The sequence below is a fragment of the Panicum virgatum genome, chromosome 9N, assembly GCF_016808335.1.
Source record: "Panicum virgatum strain AP13 chromosome 9N, P.virgatum_v5, whole genome shotgun sequence".
Taxonomy (NCBI): domain Eukaryota; kingdom Viridiplantae; phylum Streptophyta; class Magnoliopsida; order Poales; family Poaceae; genus Panicum; species Panicum virgatum.
Window position 1 is genome coordinate 65802226 of NC_053153.1, and position 12328 is coordinate 65814553.

Consider the following 12328-nt stretch of genomic DNA (forward strand, 5'->3'; position numbering starts at 1 on the left):
ACTCAAGAACACTCGATTTAGAGTGGTTCGGGCCGCCGGAGCGTAATACCCTACGTCCACTGGGAGATGTATTGTCTTGGTTGTGTGAATGAACCTATCCTCTGCTGGCCTTGGCTCTTGCCCAGCCTGAGGTTTTCTAGCGGCGCTCCCTCCTTTTATAGATCAAGGGGGAGCGGATACATAGGACGTCGATGCCCCGACAGGTGGGCCCAACGTGAATGCGGCTACAGTGGTAGCGAATCTTTCCTTCGATATGCGTACTGCTGCTCTCCTGTCACAGGGGTCTTCTCTTGTTCCGTCAGCTAGGTGCCCGTTGGAGTAGCGTAGCTTGCGGCGTGGCCTGCTGAGGCTATTATGTAGCGTCATAATGGGTGAAGCCGAGCCGTCGTATCCGACTGTTACGGCAGACTGGCAGACGCGGCATGGGCGGCGCCATCGGCTCCACTGCCTTGGTAATACGCGATCAATAGTGCCCCCTGGTCAGTCAAACGCCTCGGCTTCCACTATATCAAAGTGGATGTCCACCTACTGCAATGAATGCGAAGGTAGGTGGACCTCAATATGGAGACCAAGGACTTCATACACGTGTCGGCCCCGGACCGCCCTGAGGCGGGGCGTCCAAACTTTCCCTTCGAGAGGGGTCCGGTTGCTATCCAGGACCCTATGAGGGGTCCGGGACCCCGCGGGGGTCTGGATTCCTTGGGAGGTCCGGAGCCCTGGCTGCTTGCGCTTGAGCGCCTGTTTTTCCTGGGACACGTGGCGTTCCCAGACCTTCCCCGGCCGCGGAACAGGTCCGGACCTTTGTCGGGAGGACAGGACTTCGGACTGCAGGGGTCCGGCTGTTTGGTTGTAGTCAAGGATGACTACTAAGGCTCTTGCCTAGTCACAGCAAGAGGGGGTACCCCAGTCCTGGGGTACCGACAGTGGCCCCCGGGCCCACCTCGGGAGAGGTATGAACCCGCGGGTGGGGCCACCACCGTGATGTGTTCCGACGCAACTTGACTGCGTTGGTGTGCTCTTGGAGAGAGTGGGCATCCCGGACCCCTGAGGCCGGTATGATTGTTGCCTGGTTTAGGTACTAGAGTGCTCTCCACGGGGCGACGAAGGTGTAGGCTTAGGGTACAGAACCAAGCTAAGCGGCTACACGGACTTCGGATCGCTCAGGGGGTAGCACTACTTCCCGGACCCGGCTTTTGTCGACCGTCTCCGCCGGAGCGGGCCACCGGAGTGGACTTGGAGCGACCGGGGCGAGCGGTCTCCGCCGGAGCGGGCCACCGGAGTGGACTTGGAACGACCGTGGCGAGCGGTCTCCGCCGGAGCGGGCCACCGGAGTGGACTTGGAGCGACCGTGGCGAGCGGTCTCCGCCGGAGCGGGCCACCGGAGTGGACTTGGAACGACCGTGGCGAGCGGTCTCCGCCGGAGCGGGCCACCGGAGTGGACTTGGAGCGACCGTGGCGAGCGGTCTCCGCCGGAGCGGGCCACCGGAGTGGACTTGGAGCGACCGTGGCGAGCGGTCTCCGCCGGAGCGGGCCACCGGAGTGGACTTGGAGCGACCGTGGCGAGCGGTCTCCGCCGGAGCGGGCCACCGGAGTGGACTTGGAGCGACCGTGGCGAGCGGTCTCCGCCGGAGCGGGCCACCGGAGTGGACTTGGAGCGACCGTGGCTGACAATCCGATGAAGCATGTTACCGGACCTCATAGTAAGGTGCAAAGAAACCAAGCCTTATACTAGAAGAGAGCCCGGGACCTCTAAAGTCAGCAGTCCTGGATACTAGAGTACTTGTAACAGGGTAGTGAAGTACGTAAACTTAGGGTACATTACCAGGCTAAGCCACGCGGAGCTTCTCTACCCCAGGATACAAATACCACTTCTCCAGAGCAGGTCCTTAGGGGTCCGGACCGCCTTCCAGCTAGAAGGGGTGTCTTTACCTGACCACAAGCCAGCAACTTAACTTGGATTGTTAGCAATAAGGGAAACTCCGGTCAAGAGAAAAGAATAGTTAAACCAAGGCGAATAAATGTAATCAGGGTGGAGCCTAGGCAAAACTGAGGAGGAAAATCTCCTTTATTATTGTGGTTGTCACGGTATACATCGGAGGTCGGGATTACGAGGACGGACCTCCACCGCTCCGGACCGCTTTTGCCTGTTTGTGTGATAGGGCCAGAGGTCGGGTTTACAAGGTCGGACCTTGACCGCTCTGGACACACACGTAGACACCACGCTATTACAAAGGAGAAAATCTCTCATTCCTTTCTTAGGAGTAACCTACGGCTGCATGCTATACAGCGTGTTCTTCTTCGGAGGTGAAGGCGCCCTGAACGTGCCTGAACCGCATCATCCAGCATCACCTCGGGAGCTCGGGGGACCCCTCCTTGCCTAAGAGCTGTCACATGCTTACATGGCATGAGACAAATTCTTTGGCTTTGAATGGAAGAGGCCCCCTCCCCCTGCTGTCGCCGTTGCCGATGGAAACCAGAGCCCTTGCGCAGCAGATGGACCGGTGCGACGCGTGGAGAAGTGCGGTCGTTCGCCGGCTTGTCCTTGGTGCTAGCGCCAGGGGCCCCCGCACGAGGAGGCGGGGTCCTGTCTGCAGCAGCACCGAGCAACGCTGAGGTGGATCTCCGGCGCTGGAGACGGCGGGACGACACGGTCAACTTCCTCCGGGATGGCCGTCGGCTCCAGGCTCCATGTTGAGAGAAAGCCTTGAGCCGACACCATGCCACCGCTGAGGAGGCGTGGCCGTTGCTTGAGAGAAAACCTTGAGTCGACGTAGGAGCAGCGGCGCGCAGCGGCGCCTCCGCTGTGCGTTGCTACGCCGGCTCTGAGGTGTCGCGGTGGCGACACACAGCAGGCGCCGCTGCCGTGCGCCGCCGCACCGAGGGCGTCGGAGTGCCGGTGCCATAGCATGCGGAGTGAGTGTGCCTTCCTTCATCTTCAAGTTCGCCGTTGCAGAGGGAGAACACAGCCTAGAGGCCTGAGGATCCAGCCAACGCCTGTCCTCCCCACGGACGGCGCCAAAATGTTGTGGGGATTTTTAGGGGTACCCACAGCCGGGTGGCGGAGCGCACCCGCCTATTCCCAGTGAGGGAGTACTCGGGGAAGTACTAGGCGATGGGCTGGATCTTCGCTGAGACAAGGACTCAAGAACACTCGATTTAGAGTGGTTCGGGCCGCCGGAGCGTAATACCCTACGTCCACTGGGAGATGTATTGTCTTGGTTGTGTGAATGAACCTATCCTCTGCTGGCCTTGGCTCTTGCCCAGCCTGAGGTTTTCAAGCGGCGCTCCCTCCTTTTATAGATCAAGGGGGAGCGGATACATAGGACGTCGATGCCCCGACAGGTGGGCCCAACGTGAATGCGGCTACAGTGGTAGCGAATCTTTCCTTCGATATGCGTACTGCTGCTCTCCTGTCACAGGGGTCTTCTCTTGTTCCGTCAGCTAGGTGCCCGTTGGAGTAGCGTAGCTTGCGGCGTGGCCTGCTGAGGCTATTATGTAGCGTCATAATGGGTGAAGCCGAGCCGTCGTATCCGACTGTTACGGCAGACTGGCAGACGCGGCATGGGCGGCGCCATCGGCTCCACTGCCTTGGTAATACGCGATCAATAGTGCCCCCTGGTCAGTCAAACGCCTCGGCTTCCACTATATCAAAGTGGATGTCCACCTACTGCAATGAATGCGAAGGTAGGTGGACCTCAATATGGAGACCAAGGACTTCATACACGTGTCGGCCCCGGACCGCCCTGAGGCGGGGCGTCCAAACTTTCCCTTCGAGAGGGGTCCGGTTGCTATCCAGGACCCTATGAGGGGTCCGGGACCCCGCGGGGGTCTGGATTCCTTGGGAGGTCCGGAGCCCTGGCTGCTTGCGCTTGAGCGCCTGTTTTTCCTGGGACACGTGGCGTTCCCAGACCTTCCCCGGCCGCGGAACAGGTCCGGACCTTTGTCGGGAGGACAGGACTTCGGACTGCAGGGGTCCGGCTGTTTGGTTGTAGTCAAGGATGACTACTAAGGCTCTTGCCTAGTCACAGCAAGAGGGGGTACCCCAGTCCTGGGGTACCGACAAATATGTGCTCACAAATACTAATACTGAAGACGCGGGCTCGCGTGGCGATTCTCCCGGCGACTCTCCCCGCCGCCCCCCCTCTTCGCAGCCTTCGTTGGCCGCTGTCGCCGCCGGTCGGAGGCGGCGGCGGCGGCGGCTCCGCCATTCCTCCCTCTCTCCTTTCCCACCTCCAAACTTCTCCCGCTCAGACCTAAGTGACTCTATTCAGCCCCTTCTCCGGTGACACCATTGCCGCCGCCGCCGGTCTCGACGCCGGCTGCCGGTGGCCAAATCCGCACCGTCCGCGGCTGGATCTGCCCATCCCCTTGTTGGATCTACGCGTCCCTGATAGGGATGCGCCCCCCTTGCCTCCCCCTCACAGCTCCTGCGCCGTCGGCTTCGTGGCCGCCATGGCCGTCGCCCCTGGTGTGCGGGGTGTCGTGGCTGCGGTCGACCTCGACACCCTTTACATCGACCTACTCGGGCGTTTCTGCGCCTCCATGGCTTCTAGGCGCTGAGGTTGGGAGGTGGCTTCCGGACAGAGGACGGCTCTGCACGCCGTGGTCGTCCTGGTCCATTGGGCCCCTCTAGGTGGCGGCGCCGCTCTCGAGGGAGGGGGGGCTCCTGCGGCTGCACAGCGGCATGATTCTTGGGGCTCTGGGTGGATCTGGGGTACAGGCGAAAGCCGTTTGCCTGCTTGTGGGCCGATGACGGCGACGCCCGAGGATGTCGTTTACCTTGTTGAAGGCGTCATCGACTACCCCATCCTTCTGCTTCTTCGGCAAGTTTTACAGGTGAAAACCTAGGCCACTTTAGTCGGGCGACGGTTGCGCCAGTGGCGTCACATCCTTCCTGGAGGCGTCGTCTTATTTGAAGCTCTGTCGGCCGGCTGAGGCGTCGTTCTTGGCTTGGTGACGGTGGTGGTGGTCTTCATCTTCTTCATCCTGCCTTCGTTTCGTTTGGCCATCATCAGTTTGGTTGCTCACATCATTACAGTTTGGCGGATGTTTTACCGTCAGGGTCCTTAATGCTGTGACGGATGCTGAGCCACCATAGTGATGTTGTAGTACTTTTTTTTTAGGTTCGGATGTAAGCTGGAGTGGGCTCTTTAGTTTGTGGTTTGAGCGTGTTGTTTTTCCCCGTGTTTCTTGCTGGGCCGTGATCTTGGTGTAGTTTTCGCTTGTATGTGTGTTTTTTTAGTGTTTTTCTATTTTTAGTCCTCAGTGCTTTTGTGTTGGCCAAGCTCGGTTTGGCCGCATCAAATTTGTGTTTGTAACTATTTTTTTAATGAAAAATATGCTAAGTCACGGTCGTGAAAAAAAAAGAAAACTAATACTGACGCTAAATTGTGCGGCCAAAGGTGTGCGTGTTGCCATGTTCAGACAGCGGTGAGCGCTCTGCTAGCTCGTCAAAGCAGCCATCGACCCGTGGCCAAGTGACAAGACAACCTGTCCGGCCGGCGCGACCGCGATGTGGAACTACGGGCACCGATCCAGGCCCTACACGTACGGGGAAGGGGATGCCCTCCGGCACGTGCTCATCGTGCTCCCTGGCGAGAACCATGTGTGGCTGTCTCGGCCTCGGCCGTAGCGCCAGCCGGGGCCAACCACTTTTTTTCGAAAGAAAATTCTGCTCGTACTCGCCGCTGGGAGATCTTTGTTTGGTTCATGTTATTACAGAGAATAGTGATATTTTGACCGTTAATTATTTTGTCAAACAAAATCAATTTACAAAATCAATTTCAGAATTCTCGCGCGCTAGGAACTTTGAAGATTTTAATAAAACCATTGACCGCGTGATTTGAGAATGGTTACTGTAGCATCATTGTAGCTCGTCGCCGATTAATTATCGTCATTAGATTTGTCGCGAAAAATTACACCTATCTCTGAAATTTTTTTGCAAATAGACTTTATTTAGTCTGCCATATAGGAGAAATTCTCTTCTAAAATAGTCTAGAAACAAACCAACAAGGCCTATGAAGCACAGCTGCACGGGGTAAATCGAGCCCCAGTAGTTCGATACTCCGATGGATTCCTTTTCCTCTACTCGTGCACAGCACTTGTGCAGAAATATGAGCGGAACAAAAAGTTTCCTTTTAGCTTGTGAGCCTGTGAGGTATCCAAAGGAAGTAAGGGAGGTTTATGACTGCACTCCCTCCATTTAAAATTGCAAGTTGTTTTTAGACTTATCCTAAATCAAATTTCTATAGTTTTCATCAAATTTATAAAAAAAATACACAAATTTCTACAACATCAAATGATAGTGTTTTTTTTGCACTGAAGATGTTAATATATTTTCTACAAATTTAATTAAAGTTAGATAAGACAAAGCTAAAATAATCTGTAAATGAATGGAATAGTACAAAGTGGCAATGACAGTCGACCTTGGATATATAAGCATTGGCAACTGACAACTATGAACGCAGTAATAACACTTGAGCGCTCAGCTGTTAAAAATGGAGGTGTGAGACTGGGGGCAGACCTGCACCCGCAGGGCGGGCGACTCCCGCTGCCGGAGCGCCGCCGGCGGCGGATCTCCATGCTCCGGCCACCTCCGCCCCTTCTGGCCACAGATCCACGCTCCCCTCGGCTCACCCTCTCCATCCATCCCTCCCATGGCCTCCCTAGTGGTCCGTGTTGGGAGATCGAGGCGGGCGACCTAGCTGCCCACACCTCCACACGCCGCCGCCACTGCCACCGCCGGTGACCACTTTGGTCCCGGCGGCCATAGCCCCCGCCGGCGGCCTCTCCGGTCCCGGCCAGAGCCCCCGCAGTTCTGCCCCTTCTCCGCCCGCCCCAATCCGCCCTCGTCTCCGAGCCGCTGTGCGCCTGCTTCGCCCTCCCGTGTGCACTGCCGCTTGCCGGTTGCCCGTCTTGGCGCTCGACGACGACGACGACCTCCTCGATGACATGGCTCGACCTCCCGACCCTGATCCCCCCACCCGCCGCGTGCGGCTCGCGGGAGCACCTCTGCGATTTGCCGCCGCCCACCCGCCCGCCGGCAGCTACTCCGGCGCCGGCGGCCACCACACCACCAACTGTTCCTGTGCCGGGTGATTTCTCCCTCGATGGCTCGCCCACACTGATGGCCACTCCGGCCCCGGCGACCTCCTCCTCGCCGACGGGCACTCCTCTGCACGGAGCTCTCTCCCCGGATGCTGCTCCATTTTTCCCTTGCGGCCACCCTGACGGCCGGGGGAAGCAGCTCCGATGGAGAGACGACACCCCACCCCTCTCTGGTGACGACGGCTCCCCATTCTACCGCGACGTACTGCTGCGGCAACCAAGGGCGACCACCCTGGCCTCAACACCGGCAGCGGCGCTGGTCGACACGCCAGCTCCGATGCCTACTCTCCGCTCCATCGTGGTGCTGCCTCCACGCGGCGAGGGTGGGCACCGCAAGCGTCCTCGACGGCGTGGCCGCCGGCCACCCTCCCCGCCACCCTGGACGGACAAGCGTTCCCGGCGCAGCAGCCGCCGGCGCGGCACGACGGAGCTGGTCGTCGGCCTCCAGCGGCACGACCATCCCCACAAGGTTGGTCGGGCTGCCACAAGCCGTGTCCGGGGTCTGGCAGTGCATTACCCTCCTCGCGTCGACCCTGATGGTTGGCAACGAGTTGAGAGGCGGCGCGCACATCATCGGGACCATCGGGAGCGGCCTCCTCAGCCGGAAGCGCCGCCGCGGCGATGCTTCCCCCAAGGTGCTCAATGGACGATGCTTGAACTGCCTTTCCTTCAAGCATCGAGTTGCTTCGTGTCGTCTGCCATCGCGATGCCTGCGTTGCCACGGTCTTCGGCATCGTGCCAAGGATTGCCTGCGGCCTCGTCGCGCTCCACTTCGCTCGGGCCAGCCCCGGCTGGACGGCCGTGTCATTCCTGCTAGCTCGGACGATCGGCCGTTGCCGAAGACTACTGCTACTGACAGTGGCCTCAACCTCACGCTCTCCGCCACCGATGACTTGGCCGTGGTTGCTTTGGCTGCGGCCAAGTCAGCGATCATGGATGTGCTTCACATCGAGGAGGACGACTTCACCCTTGAGCCTACACTCCCCGAGTTGTTTGTGGCCACCTTCCGGTCTCAGGAGCTTCGAAATCGGACTTCAATGGCGAGTGTTTCCCAGGCGAGGCCATCGCCCTCCGGTGGTCCGCTGGGGCACTCTGGGGCTGCCACACCCATGATGCCTGTGGAGGTGCCGACTGTGGAGGTGCCACCATCGCCCGAGGTGGTGCAGGTTGTGGAGGTGCCGCCTTCGGCCGAGATTGTGGTGTCGTCTTCTGAGGAGGCGACCGGCACGATCGGGAGGTCGGAGGATGGCAATTTCGCGGCCTTGGAGGACTTCATCGGCAAAGTTTCGAAGAATATTCCGCCGCCTCTTGTGGACAAGCCGCCTCGTCACCGTCGAGTTGATCCTGTCCTCGTTGACGCGCCTCCTCAGCTGCCTTCGTCTGAGGCATATGTCCTTAGGCGTAGTCATCGCCAAGCTTTGGACCCTCTCTCGGCCGTCAAGCCGGCAAAGCGAGGGGCGGTGCTCTTGATGCGCCGACTCGATGAGCTTGGCGCGCCTCTACCCTTGGCAGCTTCGGCAGAGCAAGCGGTGGAGAATTTGTTTCGAGAAGGACCTCAGCCTAACCACATGGACGCCTTGCAGGACATATTTCCAATGTTGAAGAATATGAGTAAGAGCTCTCCCTTCGTGGGATGGAGCGATGACTGAGGGCTACGCTTTAAGCCGGTCGTTTAGGTCGTGCGGAATGTGAGTAGTTCATGTTTTAGTTTATCTTTCGGGTTGTGTTCAGCTGGCATGCCGGTTTGTGTCCATCTGGAGTCCGTTCCATTTGGATTGTAACCGAATCCTATACTAATTTTTTCTTCGTCTTAATACAATGATACGCTACGCACGTATTCGAGAAAAAAAATAAATGCAGTAATCAGCTGACAACCATCAACTCGAGGGAGGTCGTCCGGGCCGCTGGCTACAGACAGGGATAGGCAAAGGCGCAAAGCCCCAATTTTCAGTATAAAACAAAGCCGTTTGTTTCCTCGCAAAAAGAAAAAAACGAAGCCATTTTATGAGCACACATCGGATGGCCTTGACCCCCGTTGTATAGAATCCGGGAACGTCGTTGGCGAGGCGCCTTGCCAATCTGTGCCGCCTTCCTTTCATCTGAAAGACTGAAACGACTAATCTGCATCCAGCAGCGTTGGGCACAGCAACTTGCGTTTTCTTTTTTTTTTATCATATCTGGAAAGATCGGGGCCAACCGTGACGTCCCGACGTTAAGTTTTACTTTTAGTATGAGATAACACTTTTGAATCCACGTAGATAATCTCGTTTTACCGGCTGGTCGTGAAACGGGGAAAGAAAACTGTATACGTGTCGATCCTGAAACTTTGAAGCGCATGCCTCGCCTTGGGTGGATTTCTCTGTCGCTCATCAGATGCCACCGCCCGCACGCATGATGGCCCACGTCGGCGGCCGTATTGGGCCGGTAGGCGTTTCGGCCAAATTCTCACGGGCCTTTCTCTAACTGTCGCATTATCAATCATTTGTAATAAGAATCCTGCTTTTACTTGCTTGAAAAGTTTTAACTAGTTGTTTCATCTTTCTCGCACAGAATACTATCGAATCAGCCGGCTTACACAGGATATTGCTAGGAACAGGTGACACTCTCGCCAAGTCGCTACAACTGTGAACCAGTACATCTGTCTGTCAGTTTATCTTCAGCATGTTCCCTGTCGGAAATGGAAGGGAGACAGATACGAGGGCACGAGGCGCATAATCGTGCTCGCGGCTTGCATTGCATTGGTTTCGTTCAATGTTCAGAATTACTCCACCTTGGTTGTTGTTGGGTGCTGTTCAACCAAGGTGAGTCAAGTGCGGAGTGCTCGGGCCGTGATGGCATCCCACAGATCCCCGCAATCAGTTGGCCGGCCCTTTTTCCTCTGGCTCCCACACTACCATCAAAATTGATGGATGGCGCAAAGTTCAGGCCCACTATTTGTCTTGTGCTTCTGCCTTCTGGGCTTCATGAAGCATATCCATCCATATGGACGGCCGGCCTTCTGAACCCAGAACACACAGTACTAATCGGTCAGGATCAGGCAATCTAAGTAGCAACGGACGGACGGACGGACGAATTTAGCCAGCTCATTAGCCCCAACCTCGACAGCGATAATCCACCCGCCGGCCAGGGCAGCCAGGCCATGCTCACGCGATGCTACCACCAGCCCCGTAGGCCGTAGGCGTGATGCTCCCCGCCGCCACCACCGAAAGCCAAAGGACAAGGTCACGCGCCGCCCGTGCGCGCGCGGCGAGCGCTGTGATGGGCGGCGCCTCCGGCACCCACGCCGTCACGCATCGCGGCAACGAGACCGCCGGGCACGCGCGGCGCCTCCGGCACACATGCCGTCACGGGTCGCGGCAACGAGACCGCCGGACACGCGCGGCGCCGCCTTTGAGCGCTTTCACGGGTCCCGGCGCCCGCACGTCAGCGCGCGGAGACGCCCTGCGCTTTCGTGGCCTGTGGCCTGCGGACGGGACGTTGGCGCGTTGCCATCCATCGCCCTGGCTGATTTGACGTCTGCCTGGGGCTTTTGTGAATTTCAAGGGAACTAAACACACCCAAAGGCGTCTTCCACTCTTCCGTTCAGTTCACAACACTGCGGTGCGGACGTTGAAATGAATGGACGGGACGCCAAATTGATTCCATCAGCTGTAGCCAAACGCGTGTGCACATTTTATACACCTGTACTGCTGTACAACTCTACGCCTCCTGTACGGTGCCGCGGCGCGAGCGGTGTATACGTACGTACGTACGGACCTGCAGGGGAGTTACAGCAGCAGCGTGGGCAGGATGACGAGGAGACAGCACCGTGGGAGAGCCACCAGGAACGGCCGTCGGCGCGTCGCCGGCCCGCCGCTCGCGGCCCCCGCCGCCGGGGTGGTCGTCGGCACGTCGGACCCTGCCGCGCAGGAGATTTCGTCAGTGCCGGCACTTTTGTCAGGACCCCGGCGGGTTCATCGAGTAAAAAGGATTTTTATTTCGGCATCACGGTTTTGCTTTTGCAATGGACTACCAATGTGATTCCTACAATAGTTTTACAGTTGATGCATGATCTAGCTAATGGAATTGAATTTGCAAAAGACATTTATTTTTTAGGTATTCGAGACAGAATCTAGTAGGCAAATTAAAAAATCACGCCGCGTTGACATGATGATTTCCTACGTACAGTGCCTTTAGAGTTGTTTATTACTAATCGATTGCTAGTAAAACCCACCAGGACAAGCCGCATTGCAGAACGCAAAGCGCATGGAAAGAAACGGCGTTGCGTTCCCTACACGCGGGGCAGGGCGGAGCGAAAGCCGAACGCACCTGAGTCCACCGGCGAGGCGGCCCCGCCCGGCGGCTCGGCGACGGGCATCCCGAGCGCGGCGCAGAGCCTCGGCGGCGGCGCATCGACGCGGCAGATGGTGGGCAGCGCCAGCGCGCGCACGGGGTCCACGCGGACGCCGCGCGCGCCGTGGCCCGCGAGGAGCCCGCACAGGCACGCGGCGTCGCCGCCGCCCACGACGGCCGCGAGCGCCCCGCAACAGCCCTTGTCCGGCCGCGTCAGCACGCTGCGGTGCTCCACGTACGTCAGGCACGGCGCCAGGCCCCGCAGCGCGCCCGCGCAGTCCAGCGACGGCGCCGGGGCGCCCAGGGGCGCGGCCGATATCTGCGCCCGCGCGCCCGGCGCCAGCGCCGCGGCGAGGGCCAGGAGAACGAGCGCCAAGGGTGGCATCATCGCGGCCGTGGCGTCGCCGCCGCCGCTGCCGGTTCCTGGGATTCCTGGTGTCCGGGGGGCTGCGCGCCGTGCTCTGTTTGACATGTGGGGATGGGGGAAGCTCACTGCTCAGCGTGCGCCTGTGTGTCCGTTTGTGTACAAGGCCGAGGCCGGGTGATGGGGACGTGTAGTTAAGTAGTGGTAGCTTGGTGGCAACGATAGCTGGCTGGGGTGTCAGTGTGTCACCATTGTGGGGCCATGGCGTTCTTGCCTAACGGCCAACGGCTGGGGGTACTACGATGAAACAGCACGAATGAACATCGTAGTAACGACGATGCGCAAATCGAAATCAGCAAAAAAAAGGAGCAATCAAGACCTGTTCATAGGAAACGTACAAGGGGACTGAAGGACATCTTCCAGGCATGCAGCTGATTTGCGAATGCGATTAGAACGTAAATTAGAATAGAATAGGAAGGTGACATCCTGATTGAGACAAGTTACAGTACATATCGGCGGTACACG

The 12328-nt window shown here is 58.3% G+C and overlaps 1 protein-coding gene across 1 annotated transcript; it reads right to left on the reverse strand.

Moving 5' to 3' along the window:
• Window positions 1-10716: 10716 nt before the first annotated feature.
• LOC120691411 (non-specific lipid transfer protein GPI-anchored 2-like) lies at window positions 10717-12024 on the reverse strand. Its single transcript, XM_039974465.1, has 2 exons — window positions 11416-12024; window positions 10717-11005 (listed from the first exon to the last, which is right to left on the reverse strand). Exons 1-2 carry the CDS (start codon window positions 11909-11911, stop codon window positions 10875-10877), a joined length of 627 nt encoding a protein of 208 aa, XP_039830399.1. The 5' UTR covers window positions 11912-12024; the 3' UTR covers window positions 10717-10874.
• Between the last annotated feature and the right edge of the window lie 304 nt (window positions 12025-12328).